The sequence below is a fragment of the Zea mays genome, chromosome 1 (genome assembly GCF_902167145.1).
Source record: "Zea mays cultivar B73 chromosome 1, Zm-B73-REFERENCE-NAM-5.0, whole genome shotgun sequence".
Classification (NCBI taxonomy): Eukaryota; Viridiplantae; Streptophyta; class Magnoliopsida; order Poales; family Poaceae; genus Zea; species Zea mays.
The window spans coordinates 15574528-15599204 of NC_050096.1; the positions used below are offsets into that span (position 1 = coordinate 15574528).

The 24677-nt window shown below is 45.8% G+C and overlaps 2 protein-coding genes across 2 annotated transcripts; both read right to left on the reverse strand.

Annotated features, from left to right (window-relative positions):
* Nucleotides 1-5348: 5348 nt before the first annotated feature.
* LOC103631779 (rust resistance kinase Lr10) lies at nucleotides 5349-7136 on the reverse strand. Its single transcript, XM_008653263.4, has 2 exons — nucleotides 6881-7136; nucleotides 5349-6799 (listed from the first exon to the last, which is right to left on the reverse strand). Exons 1-2 carry the CDS (start codon nucleotides 6897-6899, stop codon nucleotides 5562-5564), a joined length of 1257 nt encoding a protein of 418 aa, XP_008651485.1. The 5' UTR covers nucleotides 6900-7136; the 3' UTR covers nucleotides 5349-5561.
* Nucleotides 7137-12849: 5713 nt separating this feature from the next.
* Nucleotides 12850-13520, reverse strand: LOC103631780 (cysteine proteinase inhibitor 5). The gene has a single exon (XM_008653266.4). The coding sequence runs from the start codon at nucleotides 13465-13467 to the stop codon at nucleotides 13099-13101; it is 369 nt and encodes a 122-aa protein (XP_008651488.1). The 5' UTR covers nucleotides 13468-13520; the 3' UTR covers nucleotides 12850-13098.
* Nucleotides 13521-24677: the final 11157 nt, after the last annotated feature.

Sequence of the window (24677 nt, forward strand, 5' to 3'; positions counted from 1 at the left end):
CATGGTATGAATGCCTTAGAGATTTCCTTATTGATAATGGATTCAAAGTCGGTAAAGCCGATCCTACACTCTTTACTAAAACACTTGAAAATGACTTGTTTGTATGCCAAATTTATGTTGATGATATTATATTTGGGTCTACTAACGAGTCTACATGTGAAGAGTTTAGTAGGATCATGACACAGAAATTCGAGATGTCGATGATGGGGGAGTTGAAGTATTTTCTAGGATTCCAAGTCAAACAACTCCAAGAGGGCACCTTCATCAGCCAAACGAAGTACACTCAAGACATTCTAACCAAGTTTGGAATGAAGGATGCCAAACCCATCAAGACACCCATGGGAACAAATGGGCATCTCGACCTCGACACGGGAGGTAAGTCCGTGGATCAAAAGGTATACCGGTCGATGATAGGTTCTCTACTCTATTTATGTGCATCTCGACCGGATATTATGCTTTCCGTATGCATGTGTGCAAGATTCCAAGCCGACCCTAAGGAAGCTCACCTTACGGCCGTAAAACGAATCTTGAGATATTTGGCTTATACTCCTAAGTTTGGGCTTTGGTATCCTAGGGGATCCACTTTTGATTTGATTGGTTATTCGGATGCCGATTGGGCGGGGTGTAAAATCAATAGGAAGAGCACATCGGGGACTTGCCAGTTCTTGGGAAGATCCTTGGTGTCTTGGGCTTCAAAGAAGCAAAATTCGGTCGCTCTTTCCACCGCCGAAGCCGAGTATATTGCCGCAGGTCATTGTTGCGCGCAATTGCTTTGGATGAGGCAAACCCTGCGTGACTACGGTTACAAATTGACCAAAGTCCCTTTGCTATGTGATAATGAGAGTGCAATCAAAATGGCCGACAATCCCGTCGAGCATAGCCGCACTAAGCACATAGCCATTCGGTATCACTTTTTGAGAGATCACCAACAAAAGGGAGATATCGAGATTTCTTACATTAATACTAAAGATCAATTAGCCGATATCTTTACCAAGCCGCTTGATGAACAATCCTTTAACAAACTTAGGCATGAGCTCAATATTCTTGATTCGCGCAATTTCTTTTGCTAGATTGCACACATAGCTCATTTATATACCTTTGATCATACCTCTTTCATATGCTATAACTAATGTGTTTTCAAGTCTATTTTAAACCAAGTCATAGGTATATTAAAAGGAAATTAGAGTCTTCGGCGAAGACAAAGGCTTCCACTACGTAACTCAACCTTCGCCGTCGCTCCAAGCAACTCTCCGTTCTAGGGGGAGACAAGCATGAGCATCAAGACTTTGTCTTTGGGGGAGAAAGAGCCCAAAGCAAAAGGACCGGACTTCGTCTTTGGTATAATCTTAACTCATTTATTTATGACCAAAGAGGAAGATAGCACTTCGAGGGCTCTAATGATTCCGTTTTTGGCGATTCATGCCAAAAAGGGGGAGAAATGAGCACAAAGCAAAAGGACCGCACCACCACCTATTTCAAAATTTCAAAAACTCAGTATTGAATATTTTTCATTTGGTATCCCATTGTGTTCAAAAGGGGGAGAAAATAGTATTTCAAAAATGACACATCAAAACCCTCTTGAACACTAAGAGGAGGATCTCATTTAGGGGGAGTTTTGTTTAGTCAAAGAAAAAGCATTTGAAATACGAGAGAAAATTTCAAATCTTGAAAATGCTTTGCAAAAATCTTATTCATTTACCTTTGACTATTTGCAAAAGAACTTTGAAATGGATTTACAAAAGATTTTGCAAAAACAAAACATGTGGTGCAAATGTGGTCCAAAATGTTATATAAGAAAGAAACAATCCATGCATATCTTGTAAGTATTTATATTGGCTCAAATTCTAAGCAACCTTTGCACTTACATTATGCAAACTAGTTCAATTATACACTTCTATATTTGCTTTGGTTTGTGTTGGCATCAATCACCAAAAAGGGGGAGATTGAAAGGGAATTAGGCTTACACCTAGTTCCTAATTAATTTTGGTGGTTAAATTGCCCAACACAAACAATTGGACTAACTAGTTTGCCCAAGTGTATAAGTTTATACAGGTGCAAAAGGTTCACACTCAGCCAATAAAAGGACCAAGTTTTGGATTCAACAAAGGAGCAAAGTGGCAACCGAAGGCCCTCTGGTCTGGGAGCACCGGACTGTCCGGTGTACACCGGACAGTGTCCGGTGCACCACCGGACAGTGTCCGGTGCACCAGAGGACTCCAACGCAAACTCGCCACCTTCGGGAATTTCCAGAGGCGACTCCGCTATAATTCACCGGACTGTCCGGTGTACTCCGGACAGTGTCCGGTGCGCCAAGGAAGGTCGGCCTCAGGAACTCGCCAGCTTCGGGAAACTCCAACGGCTAGTCCGCTATAATTCACCGGACTGTCCGGTGTGCACCGGACTGTCCGGTGCGACTCCGGAGCAACGGCTACCTCCGCGCCAACGGCTCTCTGCCGCGCATTCAATGCGCGCTCTGCGCGCGCAGATGTCAGGCGCGCCCATTCCGGCACACCGGACAAGGAACAGTAGATGTCCGGTGTGCACCGGACACCCAGGCGGGCCCACAAGTCAGAAGCTCCAACGGCTAGAATCCAACGGCAGTGTTGACGTGGCAGGGGCACCGGACTGTCCGGTGTGCACCGGATTGTCCGGTGCGCCATCGAACAGACAGCCCAGCCAACGGTCATGTTTGGTGGTTGGGACTATAAATACCCAACCACCCCACCATTCATTGGATCCAAGTTTTCCACTTCTCAACCACTTACAAGAGCTAGGCATTCAATTCTAGACACACCAAAAGAGATCAAATCCTCTCCCAACTCCACAAAAGCATTAGTGATAAGTGAGAGTGATTTGCCGTGTTCTTTTGAGCTCTTGCGCTTGGATTGCTTCTTTTCTTTCTCACTTGTTCTTGAGATCATAACTCCATTGAAATAAAGGCAAGAGGCACCAATTGTGTGGTGGCCCTTGCGGGGAAGTTTTGTTCCCGGCTTTGATTTGAGAAGAGAAGCTCACTCGATCCGAGGGATCGTTTGAGAGAGGGAAGGGTTGAAAGAGACCCGGCCTTTGTGGCCTCCTCAACGGGGAGTAGGTTTGCAAGAACCGAACCTCGGTAAAACAAATCTCCGTGTCTCACTTGCTTATTCGCTTGGGATTTGTTTTGCGCCCTCTCTCGCGGACTCGTTTCTTTATTACTAACGCTAACCCGGCTTGTAGTTGTGTTTATATTTGTAAATTTCAGTTTCGCCCTATTCACCCCCCCTCTAGGCGACTTTCAGTTTCAATCTAGAACAATATAAATATAAAGACAAGATTGAAACTTAAATGTTTAAAGTAAACGTGGAAACTAAGGGGCAAGGTAGAGATGCAAACTCTCGTGGATGACACCGGTATTTTTACCAAGGTATCCGGAAACCACGCAAGGCCTCGACTAATCCTCGTTGGTGCCCCTACGCAATGGAAAGCCCACGCGAGGCCAAGCACCTCGGTCGAGTAACTACGTAGAGAGTTGCGGGCCTTCTCCACACGTAACTGGTGCTCCGCTTCCGGCCCCTCTCGGACGCTCCCCGCCGTCTCCACTATCGAGCTTTCGGCCGAAACATCGCGGGCCACGTTCCCTCCGATACATGGTGGTGGTCGTGACACAAACGCGGTTGTCACAGTCTCGCAAGACTCTAGCCCCACTCGGTATAATTACAACGGCTCGCGCAAGAGCCGAGGGGTTGTGTGGTTTTACAAAACTCAAGCAACTAACTAGGGTTCACCTAGAGCAAGCGCTAAAGCGGTATAACTAACTTAAGCACTTCGCAAAGCACCTACTCTAATCATCGAGTGATTCTATTAAGCACTTGAGTCTATGAGCACTTGAAAATGTCTACTATATGCCTTGGTATGTTGCTTGGGCTCCCACACCTTGAAATGGTCAGTTGGGGGTGTATTTATAGCCCCCAACACAAAACTAGCTGTTGAAGAAAAGTTGCTACTTTCCGCGGCACACCGGACGATTTGTGCCCCTGTCCGGTGCTCCTAGCCGTTGAACTGTCACAGCAGGTGACCGTTGGTGCACAGGCTTTTTACACCAGACAGTCCAAACTTCTCACCGGACAGTCTGATGGTCTTTTCTCCACAGTGCCACCTAGAACTAGCCGTTGGGCTACAGTTCCCTGGTGCACCGGACAGTCCGGCGTGTGGCACCGGACAGTCCGCCTGGCAACACTTGCTTCGTTTCTTGGACTTTGCTTAATCTTCATAATGTCTTATTTTGAGGTTGCTTTCGTCAATGCCTTGGTCCAAGTAACTTTAGCATCCTGTGAACTACAAACACAAATCTATAACTTCTCAAAATCTACAAAGTTTTTTTGGTTGTTTGGCCATTTGTTCATCTCACATGATGGTTCTAACAATATGCACAAATCTTATACATCTCTCTCGTAGTTTCATAAACTACGAGAGATATAGGTTTTATGAACAATTTTTTTATTTTGTCATATGAAAAATGTTCAAAATATAAATTGTACATCATGATGAGTTATACAAATTTGTAGTTGAAACTTTTTCATTTGAATTAATTTACTGTTTTAAAATGTAATTTTAAAATTGTCTTTGCCTAGTGTTGAAAAAAGCAGTCGATAAAGAGCTCTTTGTTGAGTGTTATATTTTTGACACTCGGTAAAGAAGTTTTTTGCTGAGTGTCAAAAATAAAACACTCGGCAAAGAGCTTCTTTGTCGAGTGCCCGAAAAAAAAACACTCGGCAAAATATTTGATACTCGACAAAGAGCCAAATTGCGGTAGTGATACAATCTATTAGTTGTCTCTTATACTTAGAAAATCGAACCGGAGTCTCAGGGTTGTACATTTTGCCCCACTCATCTAATAACTCTCATGATACAAGCTACACATTTAATACATGGTCTACCTCTCTCTCATAAAGACACTTCGAGTTCGTGAGTAGTACACTCTCAGCTAGCTACTAGTGAGCGACCCATTTTTTTGTCTCCCCACTTTTCTTTCTTCTACATCATCATAAATCTGACGTGGTATCCCTTACAACCCGTGTATATCAGCTTATTATACTTGCTCTAATGGTGTGCGTGGTATCTATGCATAGTCTCAAACACTGGTTGGGAAGACTTGTACTACCCTAACACCCTAAGGAACCTATTTATTTAATTGCGGTGCAAAACAAATGATCAGATCCACTGATGACAATAAAAGGTTGAGGACAATATGGATGAATGGATACTAGTTAAGCAGGGTGTGCAAACTGCCATACCATGGGTCCATTTCGCGTCACGGCAGCTGGGCAGGTGCTGGTGCAGGTGGCAAAAAAAAAAATCAAATCATCGTATGAAGTTGAGGCATGAGAACACATGTTCACAGTTCAGACTTGAGAGCTCAAAGCAACGCAGCAAAGACATTTAGAGCTTCGCAAGAGTTAACAGTTAAGTTCACCGTTCGGGTGCAGTCGTGCACCATCAGCATACCGAAGGAGAAAGAGACCGGTGGACAAACTAATCAAAGCTTTGACCATGTCCTGCCCATTTTCAGTTGCAGCCAGGTGTCAAAGCGAGACGATCTCGATGCTAGTCTCAGAAATGGCAGTTGCTGACACAGCGTTTGCGCTACTCGCCATCGTCGTCGTCCACAGGTTGGCCATCACCGGCGTCGCCATTAGATGCTGGAAGGGGTTCACAGGAGCAGCGATGCTCATCTCACCCTCTAGCATCTTCACCACCGCACCCATGGGCGGCCTCGCTTCCGGCTGCTGCTGCACGCACCAGAACGCAACCTTGCACATCCTCTCCACTATCTCTTTGTCGCGCTGCAGCTCATGTTCTTTCTCCTCACCCGGCGCGGCGGCCGCACCACCATCCGCGCCGGTGCCGCTGCTGCACGCGACGAGGTCCACGAGCTCGCCGCTCTCGTACTTGGTCCACGCCAGCGTGGGGAACCACTGCTGGCTCTCGGACGCCTCCTCGTGGAAGTTCCGGCGCCGGCCGACGATCTCGAGCAGGAGCATGCCGAAGCTGTACACGTCGCACTTCTCCGTGACGCCCGACAGCATCCACATCTCCGGCGCGGCGAAGCCCGGGGTGCCGCGCACGCAGGAGACGGACACGTGCGTGTCGGCGCGGTTCACCAGCCGCGCGAGCCCGAAGTCGGCGACCTTGGGCGTGAGGGCGGCGTCGAGGAGCACGTTCCCGGGCTTGATGTCGTAGTGCACTATCTTCTGCTGGCACTCCTCGTGCAGGTACCGGATGCCCCTGGCGACGCCGGCGGCGATGTCGCGTAGCGCCGGGAGGCCGGCGCCGCGGCCCCGGCCCAGGAGGTAGGCGTCGAGCGCGCCGTTGCCCATGTACTCGTACACCAGGGCGCGCGCGACGTCGTCGAAGCAGAAGCCGAAGAGCCTGACGAGGTTGACGTGGTACGTGCGGCCGATGGTTCCCACCTCGGCCATGAACTGCTCCTCCTGGGACCTCTGCGTGAGGCTGCGGTCGAAGACCTTGACCGCCACGGCGAGGCCGTTGGGGAGCACGCCCTTGTACACCGTGCCGAAGCCGCCGGCGCCGAGCCGGGTCGTGTAGTTGCCCGTGAACCCGGCGAGCTGCTGCGACGTGAACCTGAAGGGCTTCTCGTGCCTGATCTCCGAGAGGAATTTCTCGATGGTGGCGTGCCGGATCTGTTGGTCCGACACCACCGCGTAGCTCCTCGCGACGCCGCCGGCGCATGCCTCGGCCCGCCTGTAGGCGCAGGCAATTATCGCGGCGACGAAAATGACGAATATGATGGTACCGATCGCTGAAAGAGAGGGGATCGCAAGGAGGTCAGACAGAGCGATCTAAGCATTATCTGTCATCCGGCAAGAGACGTCTTACTCACCGATGGCAGCGTTCGACATCGATCTTTCACCTGCTAGCCTGTGTTCACAGCAGATTTGAGTGGAACGGAAGACGGCACAGGAAGCTTGGACGAGATTTGGGTAGGGCAAAATCTGGTGGTAGGCATTTGAGCATTTGTAGGCTTTGGACAGTGTAGTCAAATATGCCAAGAACGCCCGTCGCTGTCGTTGTCCGTCGCCATTTGTTGGCGCTGCTGCACGGAACCAAACACAAGGGCTGTCATATTGGATCAACGCGTTCACATAGTCGGTGACCAAGTCTTTTTCCTTGTTTTTAAGACCACGGGTTGAGACTAAACTCGAACAACTGGTTTGAGATCTAGGGCCGGTCCTGACATTTTAGGGGCCTTAAGCGAAAATCTATATAGAGGCTCTATATAAACGTTTGATTCTGCTATTTTTTCAACTTTAAACGATATCTGAAAAATAAAAAAGTTGATGATTTACCCATTTTTTTTAAAATGATATGACTGGATACTATTACAATATTTTATGAGTTGTAAAATTATACAGATTAGGTAATATAACTCTATATTTGCTTTGAGAGCGAGTATTTTATTTTTAATTTGTCAAACTATCCTAAACCTTAAAATGCACAGTAAACCAAATTTAAATACATTAGAGAAAATTTTCTGGAAACAAATTTCAGCAAACTAGACTTGGATTAAGCAACGTAGGTTATCAAGGTGGGCCCTCCATTAGGCTAGAATTGAGCAACGCGACCTCGAAGAGATGATTGCCAAAAAATCAGAGAGACACAACAAAGGAACGAGAATAGAGATTTACCGGTAAAATATATGTATTTGGACATAATCTAGACATACAGGGGCCCTAATGATCTTGGGGCCCTGAACGGTCGCATACCCTGCACCCTGTTGAGACCTCAACATTGACATACGCGCGCACCAGCTGAACTACGCGGCACGTGTGTGGGCTGACCATATTTTTTTAACCACGCTTTTTTAAAGTCTTATATATTATATAACTCACATAAAAAATAATCTTAAATAAAAATATGTTAGCTGCAAAGTTATAGATTCGTCGATACTACCAGTACCACCGTCGTTACTTTTGCAAAAATCTCATTCCCTCTCCCCAATGTCGCCTAATAAATAGTAAAATATGTCTTATGTCTTACATATGCAACCAATCATGCACCACCATAAGCGCTTCATCCTCCTCTTCATCGCTCTTGTCATCGTATATTAAGTTATTAACCCTCTAACTTCTCATCTCTTTCTCGTCTCCACCTTCTTCACCCAGATTCTTCCGCAGTCCGCACCACCATAAAGAACATCGACCTTCCCTGGATAGGAGGAGGAGGCTCTGCCACCCGTGATGCGTGACTGAACAGCTAAGGGAGAGGAGGAGGCGTTCTGAATTCCAAGTTTAGTTTTGTATTGGTTGTTGACAAATAATTTGTCAGATATTAAGGTCGATCGATGGTAATATATCTATTGTTCATTTTCATGTAATCGTTATACTATCAAATATTTATGTTTTGTCACAACACACGAGCATTATACTAGCACAACTTTAATGTTGAGTTTGTCTTCATTCGATATTGCGAATTTGACATTGTTAATCATGTCAAATATGATTCAAAAATCATATTGAATATTTACACGGGTAAACCATCTCGAATTAATTAAGAAGTTATCGACTGTAAAGTTTTAGATTCCTTTAAACTAAATAATTTCAATATAGAGTATATCTTCGTTCGATCTCATATGAAAAATTATAAACCATTTATGCTTAGCAGTTATCACCGTTGATTCATATCATGAGTGATAGTGATAGACACGAACCGATAATTGCTCACTCAACACTAAATTAATAGTGATAGTCGTTTATATACTCCCGTTTGTATACTCCCACTGTCCTAATTTCTAATTCGTTTGATTTTTCTTAACAAGTTTGACTGGCTCGCATGTATTTCTTACCATGTTTTTGTGAAAAATAAAAAATTGAAAACCACGCTTAAAATGTATTATATGTTAAACTATATCACAGTAAAAATTAATGATAATTATAATTTTTTTTGAATAAGACGAACCTATCAAATTTAGGATAAAAAAGATAAGTGAATTATAAATTGAAATGGATGGAGTATTAACTGTCGGTTATGTTATCGCAGCTGATGATTCCTAATACTCTGCCACTGTCAATTCTAAAATAATTCTAGTTTTGTATTGTATGACCTTCTAGGCCAGGTCCACATCCATGTTTTGTCAGTTCTGAAGCAAAGACGACAACGATGCAGGCCGGAGTCTCACTGCCGGATCGAGCACGGCAACGTTCCGTTGAACTATACCTCGGTCCTCGGCCGCTGTGGAAGGCTTCGGCTGGACACAGTACTCCGCGTGATTGGATACCTAGGCGCGTGCGTCCAGGCTCTCCACGTTCCGTTGACCGCACTTAGCCGGTGATTGGTGGGCGCTGTATGAATGGAGACGAGCCTGCACGCACCGATGCAACTCAATGGCTTTTTGTTGTGTCAGTTTGTACGCATGGAGATACGAAGAGGGAGCATCCCTGCGCATCCAGGCCGCCGCGAGCCTTGCGCCCACGAGCTGGACGTCCAATCATATGTAGTGTTTGCCTGAAGAAGCAGTTGCAAAGTGCAGCCTCAGTTTCACTGAAGAAAAGCCAGTCTAGTGCTAGAACTGTGCAGCCCCAATGGCGTGCATTGGAAAATTTTGGGCTTTTAGCCCAATTGGCATGGGCTCCCGAGCCTGACGCCACAGCCAGCTGTAGGCATGGCAATTTCACCCACAGGTTCGGGTACCCGTCGGGTACCCGACCCGACGGGTGCGGGCGCGGGTGTGTTTTTTCACCCACGGGTGTGACCCGAACCCGACCCGCACCTTTTCGGGTTCGGGTCCGGGTTTCTCACTTCACCCACGGGTGACCCACGGGTACCCGAAGTCCTGAACAGTTACGCCAACCCAATGTCTCCCAGTCCAGCAATCGTCATTCTGGCCCAAGCCCAAGTGCCCAGCAGCCGCACGTCCCAGGCTCCCAGCCCAACCGAGACCTACGGCAGTACGGCTAAACCTAATCCTTCCCAGTTCGGCAGTTCCCAGGCTCCCAGAGTCCCAGCCGCCGCCCGCAAGCGCCCAGCAGCCGCTCTCTGCCTCTCTGCGAGCAACGCCAAGGGCCAAGCCACTGCCTTCTCCAATCTCCAGCTCTCCCAGGTGACGCACAAGCACAAGCTGCGACTCTGCGAGCAACGCCAAGGGCCAAGGCTGACGGCGCGCTGCGCGCACAAGCACAAGGCTGACGCCTGACGGCCGCGCGATTCTACTTCTGCTGCCCAGCCGCGCGCTGGTCGCTGGAGGTCGCCCGTCAGCCACTCCACCGCTCGCCACTTCGCCAGGTGCTCGCCCGTCAGCCACTCAGCCGCTCGCCAGGTGCTTATGCTTGACTGCTTCTGCTGCCCAGGCGCCTAGCCGCGCGTTGGAGACTGCTTCTGCCCAGGCTGCTTCTGCTAATCTGCTTGACTGCTTCTGCTGCCCAGGCGACCAGTCCCTCATGGCGAACACCGGTGGTTCTAATTCACAAGCACCACAGAACCCTCCTCCAACACTGCAAGATTCCAGATCACGAAGGCCCTCCTCAAACAGGTCAAGTGCTACACCGACCAATGTTACAGCTTCTTCAAATGTTGTTGCAGCTGCTACACCTACACCGAATGCCCATTCGTCAAGTGCTGCTAATGCTACTCCATGCTCAAGTGCACAAGCTCAACCTCCAACAGAAGAAGGTAATGAAAATGTAGTCATAGATGATGATGATAATCCTCAAGTTGGGGTCAAAAGAAAGCTCAAGTCAGATGTATGGTTAGAATTCAAACAAGTTACAGTGGCTGGCAAATTGAAAGCTGAGTGTAATTGGTGTAAGAAGACACTAGTCGGAGACAGTAGAGCTGGTACAAATCATCTGCGTGGTCATCTGAGAACTTGTCAATCTAGGCAGGTTAGAAAAGGACTAAAGCAATCAACTTTGAAGTTGGGCAAAAATACGGATGGGTCAGTAGTAGTGGAAAAATATGTGTTTGATCAGGAAATTGCTAGGAAAGAGCTTGCTTTAATGATATGTTTACATGAGTATCCATTATCTATGGTTGACCATGTTGGCTTTAGAAAATTTTATGCAGCACTACAACCTTTGTTCAAAGCAGTGTCCAGAAACACAATCAAAAAAGACATATTGGATATGTATGAGATACACAAGAAGTCTTTGCTGAATGTTTTTCAACATTGCCAATCTCGTATAGCTATAACTACGGATATGTGGACAGCAAATCATCAAAAGAAAGGTTATATGTCTGTAACAGTACATTTTATTGATGATGATTGGAAGAGATGTCGGATTTGATGAAATATAAGTTTAATAAGTACTGGACAGATGTGCATGGGCTTATGGAAATAGCTATTGTTTTAGATCCTAGGTACAAACTGAAATTCATGAAAGCTTTTTATAACACCATATATGGGGAAGACAGTCCAAGTATAGATATTGAAGTTTCTAGAGTTAGAAGCTTGTTGTATGATCTAGTTATGGAATACCAAGGATCTATGGAAGGCATGGCAACAACTGATGGAGTAGGTGCAACCAATAGGAATGTTGTCCTCAATGAAGGAGATGATCTTGTCTTTGGCATGTTTGACAAATATTTGTCAGAGGAAACTGAAAAAAGTTCAACCTTTGTGCGTACTGAATTAGATTTGTATTTGGAGGAACCAACAATGCCAAGAACTCAAGAACTTGACATCATTCATTGGTGGCAATATGCCGGGGTTAAATACCCAACTTTGAGAAATATAGCTCGAGATATCATGGCAATTCCTGTTACAACTGTGGCATCTGAGTCAGTCTTTAGCACTGGGGGAAGGGTAATTAGTCCACATCGTAGTAGGCTTGCTCCAAAAACAGTTGAAGGATTGATGTGCATGCAAGCGTGGTCACGTGCTGACATGCTAGGTGATAAATCTTGCTTTATTAATGCATTGATGACTTGTTTGGAAGATGAGGAGGATGAAATGGTAAGAACAAACACTTACTCTTTAGTTATCTTTTATTGTTACATTTGTTTGTTAAATATTAACATGGATTTATCTATTTTCACTCTTTTTACTGTTAGGATGATCCTAATAGTATGATAACTGACTGAAAAATGGAAAGCAAGCAACAAGTCAGCAATCTACATTCAGGTCAGTTTTCCCTAGTTTTTTGTTCATTTAATCATTTGTTGGAGGTTATTAAATTATGCAACATATTTTCTTTGTTGCAGGTCAGCTAGAGCTGGAGTGTATTATTGAATGTTGTTGCTGCTGTGCGCCTGTGCTTGAAGTATGGCCGTATGGGTGTGCTTGAGCCTTGAAGTATGGCCGTATGGGTGTGCTTGAAGTATGGCCGTATGCTGTGTTGTCCTGGGCTCCTGGCGACATGTGCTGGACAGCTAGAGTGTATAAGTGTATTTGCTGCTGTGCTATGTATAAGTGTATTTGCTGGTGTGCTAGATGTAGCTATATGGTTCTATGGATAATCACTGTTGGTCTGTATTTGGTGCCGTACTGCCGTGTGATGTATTTGTGTGCACTTGTATTCTCGTGGGGTGCTTTATATATTTGTAATTTGTGGACTATTGTCAGTACTAGCATGTGTATTGCTGTTTTTTTTCTGACTTCCAATTATATTTTTGCTGAACATGCTATATTGCTATGTAATGGAAAACCCGACGGGGACCCGAAACCCACCCGAAACCCGATGGGTGCGGGTGCGAGATTCCACCCACGGGTGCGGCCGCAGGCGAGTTTGGTCACATTTCGCGGGTACGGTCGCGGGCGGGTTTTTGCTCCACCCGACTCGAACCCGACCCGTTGCCATCCCTAGCCAGCTGCAGCGTAAGCTTGGGTTCAGGCAGAGCACAGTACATACGCAGAACTGGACGAGCATTCGTAGGCACTGACTCATATTTTTTTTCCTACGAACGCAGGTAGCACATACGCTGATACGCAGCAATGAAACTGTGTTACAGACGGAATACATATAGAGAGTGAGAGCTACATTATAGTTGGCTGGCTCCTGCAGCCGAGGATGAGGAGGAGGACACGGCTTACAATTGATCATTGAAACACTACCTTATTACTGACGCTTATTGCAAGGCCAGAAGGATCCATATGAGCAGCTATAGCTAGCCCTGGACGATCTTCCTGAACCTTCGGAGCTTCCAGGTGTCGGAGCGCGACCCCGGCACGCCCCACACCAGGCAGTCGTACCGCGCGGTGCTCCCGCCGCCGTCGGGCCTCGCGGCGACCACCACGAGGCGGAAGTTGGTGCCGCCGCCGACGGCCTGCTCCGTCTGCGCCCGCACCACGCCCACGTACGCCAGGTCCCTGTGGTGCGCCAGGCCGTACACCAGCACCGCGAACTGCGCCACCTGCTTGATCACCAGGTCGTTCACGTCCAGGACGGGCACCCACGCGGCCTGCGACAGCGCCGCCGACGACGACGCGACGAGGAGCGCGGCGGCGAGCAGGCGGGTCAGCACCGGCGATCTCATGGATGCAGTGGCGAGCGATCGAGCAAGGATAAGTTTCTGACGTTACGTTGCTGTGACAGAGACTTCTTCCTCTACCACTGTCTTTATATATAAGTGCAGGAAAAGTATATCGCGATGCGTCCACCCGACGTAATAAAATGCGTGGATGGATGCATGCATGAGGCCGTGATGATGATCATCGGGTGTAAAATCTTCTTGGTGCGTGCGTGTTGGAACTTGAATTGGTTTCATGGCGTAAAGGCTGGAAAGCAACCTTGGGCGAAGCAGTCGATATGATCGCCGCCACTGCTTATTAGCTGCCGGGGTAGCTTCTTCTATGAACTGCCAGTTACCCTCTCTCTCCTGCGCCGGTCACCGCGCCTAACTTGGTACGGGGACCGGATCGGATTGGGCGCGCTACATGGAAACCTGTACGTACCACTCCGCGTTGGCGCGTTGGATCTCGGTCCTCTGCCGCGCACCGGCGCACGTACTAAGGTAGCGGTTGTTTCCGGAGACAGTTGGATGTTTCGTCTGAAAGATTTTACGGAGCCAAATACTTTAACATTTAAGTACTCCCTCCGTCCAAGTTTAACTCGCGTTTTAGCTTTTCTCAGACATAATACCAGCCAAGATAATAGACGCATGTACCCCTGTGATCTAGCGTGAAGTATTAATTGTAATTAATGCTGAGTACACGAAAGACGAAACGGTTCACAGCCTCCAGCCCTCCACGGTGAATGAGAGGAGGCCAAGAGTCTGTTGGTATGGGAACGAAGCGAACGGGTGTGTGAAACGAGGAGATAACTATGGTGGCATCGAGGTGTAGACCACGAACGACACATAATTCTGGACAAATAAAATGAGCTAAAACGCCAGTTAAGCTTGGACGGAGGGAGTATAATTTTTAAAACCACTTAGTTTTATATAAATAAATTTGAACAACAATAAATTAGCACAATAAATTAGCAGTGGAGCATCTCCCTTCCCGCATATTCTTCAACCAAACACTATCTAAAACATGGCCCCTTGCCTTCTAACTTACTTACAGTTTAGAGCAAAACATAACTGATAATACAGCCTGTTATTTTGTATAGGTTTTTGTAATCCATCTTGTAAGGAAAATGGACTCCGGTCCATTTGCCTCAAAAGGTTTTGGTATTTAATGATCAACATAACTTGTGGACTAATATATTTGCTAGTGTTTATGGTTATAGTTCACAGAATGCGAAGAGAATTGGACTAAGACACTTAGGATGCAACACCTCAAAAGAGTCTAGGTAAAAGTCGGATCCAACGGTCGGCTGACGTGACTAGGGCACCGGACAGTGAACAGTGCATGTCCGGTGTGTACCGGACTGTCCGGTACGCCCGTCGACAAAAAACCGATACTTCTGTCCAATGACTATAATTGTGGGGGCTATAAATACCCTCTAACCGGCCATTTCAAGGTGTGGGAGCCCAAACAACATACCAAGGCATAGTATAGACATTTTCAAGTGCTCATAAACACAAGTGCTTAATAGAATCACTCGGTGATTAGCGTAGGTGCTTTGTGAAGTGCTTAGTTTAGTTAGACCGCATTAGCGCTTGCTCTAGGTGAATCCTAGTTAGTTGAGTGAGTTTAGAAAAAACACACGACCACTCGGCTCTTGTGCAAGCCGTTATAATTGTACCGAGTGGGGCGAGATTCTTGCGAGACCGCGACAACCGAGTTTGTGTCACGGCCGCCGTCGTGTACCGGAGGGAACGAGGCCCGCGACGTTTCGGCCAGAAGCTCGATAGTGGAGACGACGGGGAGCGTCCAAGAGGAGCTGGGAGCGGAGCACCACTTACGTGGAGAAGACCCACGACTCTCTAAGGAGTTACTCGACTGTTGTGCTTGGCCCTCGCGTAGGCTACCCTTTCCATAGGGGCACCAACGAGAATTAGTCAGAACCTTGCGTGGTTCCGGATACCTCGGTACGGCGTGATCCACGAGAGTTTGCATCTATACATTGCTCTTTACCATCCGCATTTGTAATACACCAATATCATTAACACCAAATTAGTTTTTACTAGGTCTATCGTATAAAACATATATTGACATTGCATTCAGTTAGATGACAATGCACTTTTATATGAATTTGATAAAATTAGAGAAGTTGATCGAGGGCAGCAAAAAATATCTCTACTTTGGAACGGAAGCCATAAGAAATACTGCATCGCTCCAAAAAAGGATGCATTTCTCCATATTTTGAGGAGTCAAACGGCTCAATATACTGTATGTGACATTATGAAACTTTGTTGTCAACTTTCATAAAACATTGTCAATTTCTTACCATAACCTCTACATATGCTAGCATGACACCTCGACAAGTTTTATGATTTTTGTCACTTCGTTTGTTTTTTATACAATTCAAAAACAATTGGACCACAAACCTGTGGTCATGTTTCATGAACAATATGTTCGAAATTTCTAGTTAGTTCCTGAATAAGGCCTCAACTTCTGCTCAAAATATGAATATATTTTTTGCATTAATTATTTTCCATTATTTGAATGACTTGTAGTTAAAATTTGAATTATTCAAAAATATTCAATCAACCGAAATAATTTAGCCAAATATATCAAAATCTTATAAAAATATGTCAAAATTTCATATGTAGGTCCAGATATTGTAGGAACACAGTAGAAAAAGTTTGGGAGAAAAGAAAAACTAAATTAAACCTTGCCGAGTGTCGGAAAAATATACTCGACATCGGCAAAAGCCTTTTTGCCGAGTGTCTATAGTTGACACTCGGTAAGGCAGTTCCTTTGTCGAGTGCCATCCTAAGGCACTCGACATATTTAACGATAATCAGTTGTTGACGGTGCTTTGCAGAGTGGCTGGTTTTGTCGAGTGTTGGAGACTCGACAAAATGTCCTTTGCCGAGTGTCTCTGTATGCCAAGTTTTTGGTGCTTGGCAAAATACCTTGTTACCGTGAGTATAGTGTTTTACCGACAGTAGCACTCATCAAACCTTATCTTCGCTGAGTGCCCAACATTTGGCCCTCGACAAACCTCTAAGCACTCAGCAAAGAGTGTGTCTCTAGAAGTGTACTCAAGCTCACTTTTATTCTCTCACGCCTAACAGAGAAGTGGACTTCCTTCATCGCCGATGCAACGTACGCAATCTAGACAGCTTCATGATTTGCAATCTCAAATTTGACTTTCCGATAGGTAGAAGCCATAAGGTCTGCAACACCCCTAAAGCTATGTAGCATCCCAAAAATTCAAATCCTGAAATTTTCTCAAACTCGCTCTAAATTCAAAATGAATTTCAAATTTCATTTCAAAATAGGTAGAAGCCATAAGGTCTGCAACACCCCTAAAGCTATGTAGCATCCCAAAAATTCAAATCCTGAAATTTTTCTCAAACTCGCTCTAAATTCAAAATGAATTTCAAATTTCATTTCAAAATGTTTATTTGCGAGTTGATATCAGCAAATAAAATATAGTGGTCTATATTCTCTCCAAAATCCTCCTCCAAATATCATACAAATATTTCCCCAGTGATCCCCTCAAATTCTTTCCAGAAATATTGTCCAGATATTTTCCCAGTGATCCCCCTCAAATTCTTTCCACAAATATTGCCCAAATATTCCACCAATATATCTCCAAGTATTTTCTTCCTAAGAAATATCATCATAATCATTTTTCAAGTCCCTACAAATATTTTCTTCATAATTTTTCTCATGGTCATACGTATACGTATGCCTCTAGTGTCATACGGTGAGCTCTACAAGCTAATATCACTTATACAAGACAAATACATGCTAATCTCCCACTAATCCTCTCATCCTCCCACTAATCCACTCATCCCCCCTAATCCCCCACCATGGCTATAAATAGAGAGGCAAGGGCCTCCTCTCATCCCACCCCAAGCCATTTCATGGCAACTCTCTTCCCCCCCACACACACACCCACTCCATGTTCCACACAAGCACACACAAGCACAAGTATCGTTCGGTCGTTCTTCGATCGTTCGTTCCTCTGTTCTCAGTTTGTTCGTTCGTTCGTCCGATCGTTCGATCGTTCGTCTGATCGTTCATGGTTCGTTCGTCCGTTCGTCCGATCGTTCGTCCGTTTGTTCGTCCAAATAATATTTTTCCTGCCGTTATGCTGCCGAAATTCCGATCGTTCGTTCGTTCGATCGTTCATCGTCCGTTCATAGTTCCTATTCATCGTTCATCGTTCGTTCATAGTCCCTATTCATCGTTCTTCCAGATAATCTTTGTCCTGTCGTTATGCTGCCGAAATTCCAATCATTCGTTCGTCCGATCATTCGATCGTTCGTCCGTTCGTTCGTCCGATCATTCGATCCTTCGTCCGTTCATTCATCCAAATAATCTTTTCCCTACCGTTATGCTGCCGAAATTCCGATCGTTCTTTCGTTCGATCATTCGATCGTTCCTCGTTCGTTCATAGTTCCTATTCATCGTTCATCGTTCGTTCATAGTCCCTATTCATCGTTCTTCCAGATAATCTTTGTCCTGCCGTTATGCTGCCGAAATTCCGATCGTTCGTCCGTTCGTTCATAGTTCATATTCATCGTCACTATTCATCGTTCGTTCATACGAACTATTCACCATTACTAGTCATCGTTACTGTTCAGTGTCGTTACTATTCATCGTTACTATTCATCGATGATATCTATGGCAACCTTTTTGTCGTCACTATTCATCGACACTATTCACCATCGTTGCTATTTATCGTTACTACTCATCGATCATCCGATCACCTCAAATTTCAACTACTCATCCATCATGTTGTCCAGTCCACCTAAGACCAGCCAGACCCATATTCCAGTCATACGAACTCCGGTGACTGTGATTTTCCTTCCAGTAGGGAACTTCCTATCTGGTCACCCATCCCAGGTTTCTCCAAGTTGAGCACGCTTAACTTTGAGATTCCTTCGAACCAGGATCCCAAACTCAGATTCCAATAATTCTTGTTTCTAAATTCTTATCAAACTATTCCCTATCCAACCATGTCATCCCTTAAGCATGGTCCATATTCCAGAAAACTCCCAAAATACTCTTGTCCCATGTTCTGCCTGTAACTCTCCTGTTCATACTAAGTCAGACGATTCATTCGTCACTATTCTCACCAACATTGAACTTCACTGTGCTACACCACATACACCCAACTACCCTCTCCCTCTCCACACACACTCAACACCCTCAGCCAAGGCAAACACACCACCCACTCAGTTACTCTGCTCTACCGGCTACACGCATAGTGTCGCTTCGCCTCCAGTCCACCCTCCTGGTAAGCACCTCCGCTCCACCACCAGTAATATCACAACACCACATGACACAGATTCTACTCAAGACTCTACCCATCCATATATCACTATTCTGACCACTATACTAAATATTTGTTGGTATACTTGCTTGTTTGTATGTTTGCTTATTCATGTTGCATAGTTATCGGAGCGTTCGTGTTGTCTCGTGGAGGCCAGACCTGCAAGTCTATGCCAGGCAGTGGAGCTAGAAGCCAGTTCCGCGAGCTCCCCTTCCCCTTCGCCGAATAAGCACGACAAGCTCACTGGATCCCTTTGATGCATAAATTACCTATGATTTTTCAACCACAACCCTCAGCCTATTATTTTATGCATGATATGATTTTGAGACAAGTTATTATGGCCACCCAGCCGCTTGCCGCAATCAATCCTTGATATATTTGTTCCAAATGATTTGAGAAAAGGTGTGAGTTTTCAAAAGAAAATGCTTTTCAAAATGTGTATGATGAAGGGTTTTCACCCTTATCACCTTTGAGTAGGGATGATCAGGGACTCCCTGGTTTAGGCGAGGGCCTAACATGATGGCTCAGCTGGTTTAGGCGTGAGCAGAAGGATTGTCCCCTCTTATAAGGACCGGTTTGTCATCTTTCACTACATGTACTCATGATAAGTACAACCACTCGAGACTGTGTGGGTAGTCACTCAATCTGAACTCGTACGGTCCAACCCCAGGGTTATGAAGGCTGGGGAGCACCGAGAGGATAAGGAGGGGAAATGTTTTGTCCGGTTTGGACATGGCGGTGGCCTGACTCCTTCCGGTATAACCGTTAAGGTTAGGACGTGCGAGGAAGGAAAGGGATTCAGATTCGGATCTCATTGATCATGAGATCGCAGAGCCGGACTAGTGGGTAAAGTGTACACCTCTGCGCAGAGTTTGAAAACCTATTCGAATAGTCTGTGTCCACAGGAATGGATGAGTCTGGTGTGGTATGGCAATTAGTGTTTTGTTTTAAAAAAAAGAGGTGCGTTTGAGAAAAGTGGTTTTTAAAAGGTCCGGCAGTTGAGCTGTGAACTATGGTGGACGGGAAGTCCAGTAGCTGTTTTTGAAAATGAAAACCAGTGGGAAAATGCTGAGGTACCTGGATGGTTTAGTCCAGGGGATTTTGTTCTATATTGAAAAAAAAACTTCCTGCTCCTTTGGGAGAGGATGCGCTTTGAAAAATACAAAATGTTTTACAAAACAACCCTGCATAAAATATTGTTGTTTCTGCAAAATATCCTGAGCTCCACATATTCCATGCATTATATCTGATTTCCCCATTCCGCGGGTGAAGGTGGGCTGCTGAGTACGTTTGTACTCACCCTTGCTTATTTGTTGTTTTTCAGAAAAAGGAGATCGGGTAAGAGTTAGGACTGTTCCCAACCTTGCCTGTGGCTGTTGGACCGCTGATTTGCTTTACTGCGTATATCGGGCTGCTTCAGCCCCACTTTGATGATATGTCCCGAGTTGTGGACCAACTCTTAAAGTTTATCGCCACCTTTATAGGTTTGTCTCGTTTAAGCAGATCTGGAACTATCTGATGTATAAATGGGTTTACTAGCCTCCTGGCACTAGTAATTGTATAACATTTGAGTCCCAGAGGATTGGGGACGCTTCAGGTGGTATTAGAGCTGTTAGGTTGGCCGCAGGACGTAACCCTTAGCCTGATCAAAAGTTTTTGAGTCAAAACTATTTTCTAAAAAAAATTCTTGCTCTCATCCCTTCATTTCAAAAAAGATTTCCCCTTTCATTCTCTCAGAAGTCAGATGGAGGTTCGCTGCCAAACCAGCTTTTGCCAGAATGAAGATGGTTTCCCCAAGTTGCTGAGAGCATGCACAGTTCGCCTCGGAATCAGGAGCCTGCCAGAGTATGATGGTCGTGAATTCATCGAGCATGGCACAGAGAAGTGTGTCGTGACTGTATACATTGGATCCAGTCCGCACCATGTGGAATGGAGTGTCACTGTTGCGGGGCACAGATTCAAAGACACCTGCCAAGTCGTCGCTCGCAAGGCATTGAGGGCCCTGTGTCAGATTTATGAAGAAGAAGTGGCCGACACCCTGCTCAGATTCTTTTCGCCCTTTAAGAGAGACCGTTTCGTTTGGATGGCCAGAATGCGTGCATTGGAAGGGAAGCAGCTGCTTGAGGATGACCCCTCAGTCGTGTACCTCACTGCATACCTACTCACCTTGGATGCATAGTATGATTTCTTGGCTCGGCACCACCGTCAGATGATTGCCCGAGCAGAAGATGCAGAGAAGCGCAACCGTCAGCTCCATGTGGATCTCACCACAGCTCAAGCCCGTGCAACTGCATTGGAAAGTCGTGAAGTCATTGTTGTTGAAGCCCTGAAGCAAGCCAAGGATGAGCACGTCCAGAAGTTGATGGAGGCCTACTTGGTAACCCATAACCAACGCAGAGCCCTGCGGATCCAAGAGCCCGCTTCATCCAACCCAGTTCAATCCATCAGAGCTGAAGACCCCCAGATTCTTGAAGGTCACCCGGTCTCTACCAGAGGAGAAAAGAAGGCTTGGGAACTACCGAAAGGAGCCATAGTCTTGGAAGGAATTCCAGTCTTCCCTAAGGCTATGGATAAGCAAGAGCACCATGAATCCTCCCAAGATCTCCCGCCAGAGTTGTTTGAGCCCCTCACCATGAAGAAGATTCCAGCACCGTCCCGTGAGATCAAAGAAGAAGCTGCAAGCACCCCGCCAGCACCGTCGCCCTCTGAGGAGCTACAAGAGCTAGTCCCGCTTGAAGAAGAGTTCGACCCCGTCCTACCCTCAGTCGCTGCCAGAAGAAGTCATCAACATCAACTCCCTGTTGACCCATCCAGGAGATGTCTCAGATTGAAGTTGTGCGCTAGCCTTGCTAGAAGAGAAACTGCCAGATCTGAGTTAGTTATGCTCAGTCCTCTGCATGCATTAGGTAGTGAAGTTTTTTCTTCACTTTGGCTAGAGCCCTGCATGTATGACAGGTAATCGTGTAGACTCATGTTTTGCAAAACTCTAATTGTGTGGCCCCCTAGGGCATTTCAAAATGAATTTCGCTTGATGTTTTCTCCCCTTTTGAGTGCATATGTGATGTTTTAACGTTAGTGCTCATAAGTCCTGGTTAGCATAGTTCTCAATTCAGGAGCCGAGCAATAGTAGTTATGCTTAGCCCCCGAATCCAAGTAGTTCGTGATTTGGAAAACTCTATTCCTCCCTTATTCAAAACATTTGATTTGTTTGTGCTTATCATGGCTGAGCTTGTGTGTTTTCTTTCTTTTTAAGAAAGGTTTTCTCTAAAAACATAGATCACAAATTAGAGCTAATCCTTACCTTATGCTTCCATGCTCATCTTAACCCATCCCAAGAGAAAAGCACCTTACCCAAGAAGATACCGTGAAGCTTACCCTTGAAGCCTGGAATAAGCTACAGAAGCAACCAGTCCCGCCGCTCAGTCAAAAGGACCGACCGTGAGAATCAAAGCACTGCCCCTGAGTCAAAGTAAACAGAAAAAGAGGACAGAAGGAGTTATTACCATACAGAGAGGCAAAGATTCTTGGAACCAGAGACCACAAAAATCAGGGTCATTGACCCCACCACTCACCCGTGCCCCTCGCACGTGTGCCCGCCTCCATGCGCACTACCACCGCCCCACGCCCCCTTTGCAGCGCACTACCGCCACCCACGCCCCCTTTTGTAGCGCACCCACTGCCATCGTCGCCGGCAATAGGCCCCCCTTCCCCTTGTCGCACCTGCTGCCTCGTGTCACCTGCTCCATCACCGCCACTCCGCACCCGAGCACCCCCACTAGCTCCCTCAATTCCCATCCCAAGCAAAACACACCTGATAAAATCCCCTCTGCCAAATAGCAAGCAACTCCATTTTCCACTCCCTTGCCCCTAATATCGCAATGCTTGGTGATTCTTGGGTTGAAGATTGTTGTACATGGTTCATCATCTTTGGTTTCCTCCTCTGTATGATGGTAATACTCTTTGATAGAATCCTCCAGTGGGAAGAGCAAAGAGAAAGAAATAGGCAGTGAGAAGTGAAGCGAAAAGTGAAAGAAGCTAGTGAAGAGAAGATAAGAAGAAGGTTCTCCCAGAATCAACCCTGTGTCAGTCATTTCTCCGCAAGCCTGCTCAAGCTGCAACAACAGAAGGCCTCGTAACACCCTTGTTATGAGGTACTTCAAGGAGTTCAAATCCCCAAGATTCAAGACTTCTATCCTCATTCTTTTTAAGTGGGGTAGTATTCCAGTAAAGTTCCTGCTATGGAGAAAAAGAAGAAGGCCTGTAGCAAGCTTGTGGAGGACCAGATCATCGAAGCATATAAGTTTCTGGATGATAAGTGGTCACCCAAGTTTTGTTGATGAAGCACCAGAAGACTAATCAAGGAAGGAATCCATGTGGGAGTTCGCAAGAGAAAGGTTTGCGTGTTGGCATCGATGCTTCTTCAATAAGCTAGCTGCCAAGCGAAACCTAGAAGCCTGAAGATGATCTTGAGTAGCCAGAATCAGCGTTTGCAATCGGCAACCAGATGCTCCTCAAGGCCAGATCTTGTTGAAGTTCCATCTCCTCGAAGAGTTTCAAAGTGAAGATATGTAGCTGAAGTAAAGCTATACCCATAACCCTTCTAAGCCGAATCTCGAGGACGAGATTCCTTTTAAGTGGGGTAGATTTGTAGCATCCCAAAAATTCAAATCCTAAAATTTTCTCAAACTCGCTCTAAATTCAAAATGAATTTCAAATTTCATTTCAAAATGTTTGTTTGCGAGTTGATATCAGCAAATAAAATATAGTGGTCTATATTCTCTCCAAAATCCTCCTCCAAATATCCTACAAATATTTCCCCAGTGGTCCCCCTCAAATTCTTTCCAGAAATACTGTCCAGATATTTCCCTAGTGATCCCCCTCAAATTCTTTCTAGAAATATTGCCCAAATATTCCACCAATATATCTCCAAGTATTTTCTTCCTAAGAAATACCTTCATAATCATTTTTCAAGTCCCTACAAATATTTTCTTCATAACTTTTCTCATGGTCATACGTATAAGTATGCCTCCAGTGTCATATGGTGAGCTCTACAAGCTAATCTCACTTATACAAGACAAATACATGCTAATCTCCCACTAATCCTCTCATCCTCCCACTAATCCACTCATCCCCCCTAATTCCCCACCATGGCTATAAATAGAGGGGCAAGGGCCTCCTCTCTTCCCACCCCAAGCCATTTCATGGCAACTCTCCCCCCACGCCCACTCCATGTTCCACACAAGCACACACTTGCACAAGGATCGTTCGGTCGTTCTTCGATTGTTCGTCCCCCTATTCTTAGTTTGTTCGTTCGTTCGTCCGATCGTTCGATCGTTCATGGTTCGTTCGTCCGTTCGTCCGATCGTTCGATTGTTCGTCCGTTCGTTCGTCCAAATAATCTTTTTCCTGCCGTTATGCTGCCGAAAATCCGATCGTTCGTTCGTTCGATCATTCGATCGTTCATCGTTCGTTCATAGTTCCTATTCATCGTTCATCGTTCGTTCATAGTCCCTATTCATCGTTCTTCCAGATAATCTTTGTCCTGTCGTTATGCTGCCGAAATTCCGATCGTTCGTTCGTCCGATCATTTGATCGTTCGTCCGTTCGTTCGTCCAAATAATCTTTTCCCTACCGTTATGCTGCCGAAATTCCGATCATTCGTTCGATCATTCGATCGTTCATCGTTCGTTCATAATTCCTATTCATCGTTCATCGTTCGTTCATAGTCCCTATTCATCGTTCTTCCAAATAATCTTTGTCCTGCCGTTATGCTGCCGAAATTCCGATCGTTCGTTCGTCCGATCATTCGATCGTTCATCCGTTCGTTCGTAGTTCATATTCATCGTTCATTGTTCGTTCATACGTACTATTCACCATTACTATTCATCGTTACTATTCACAGTT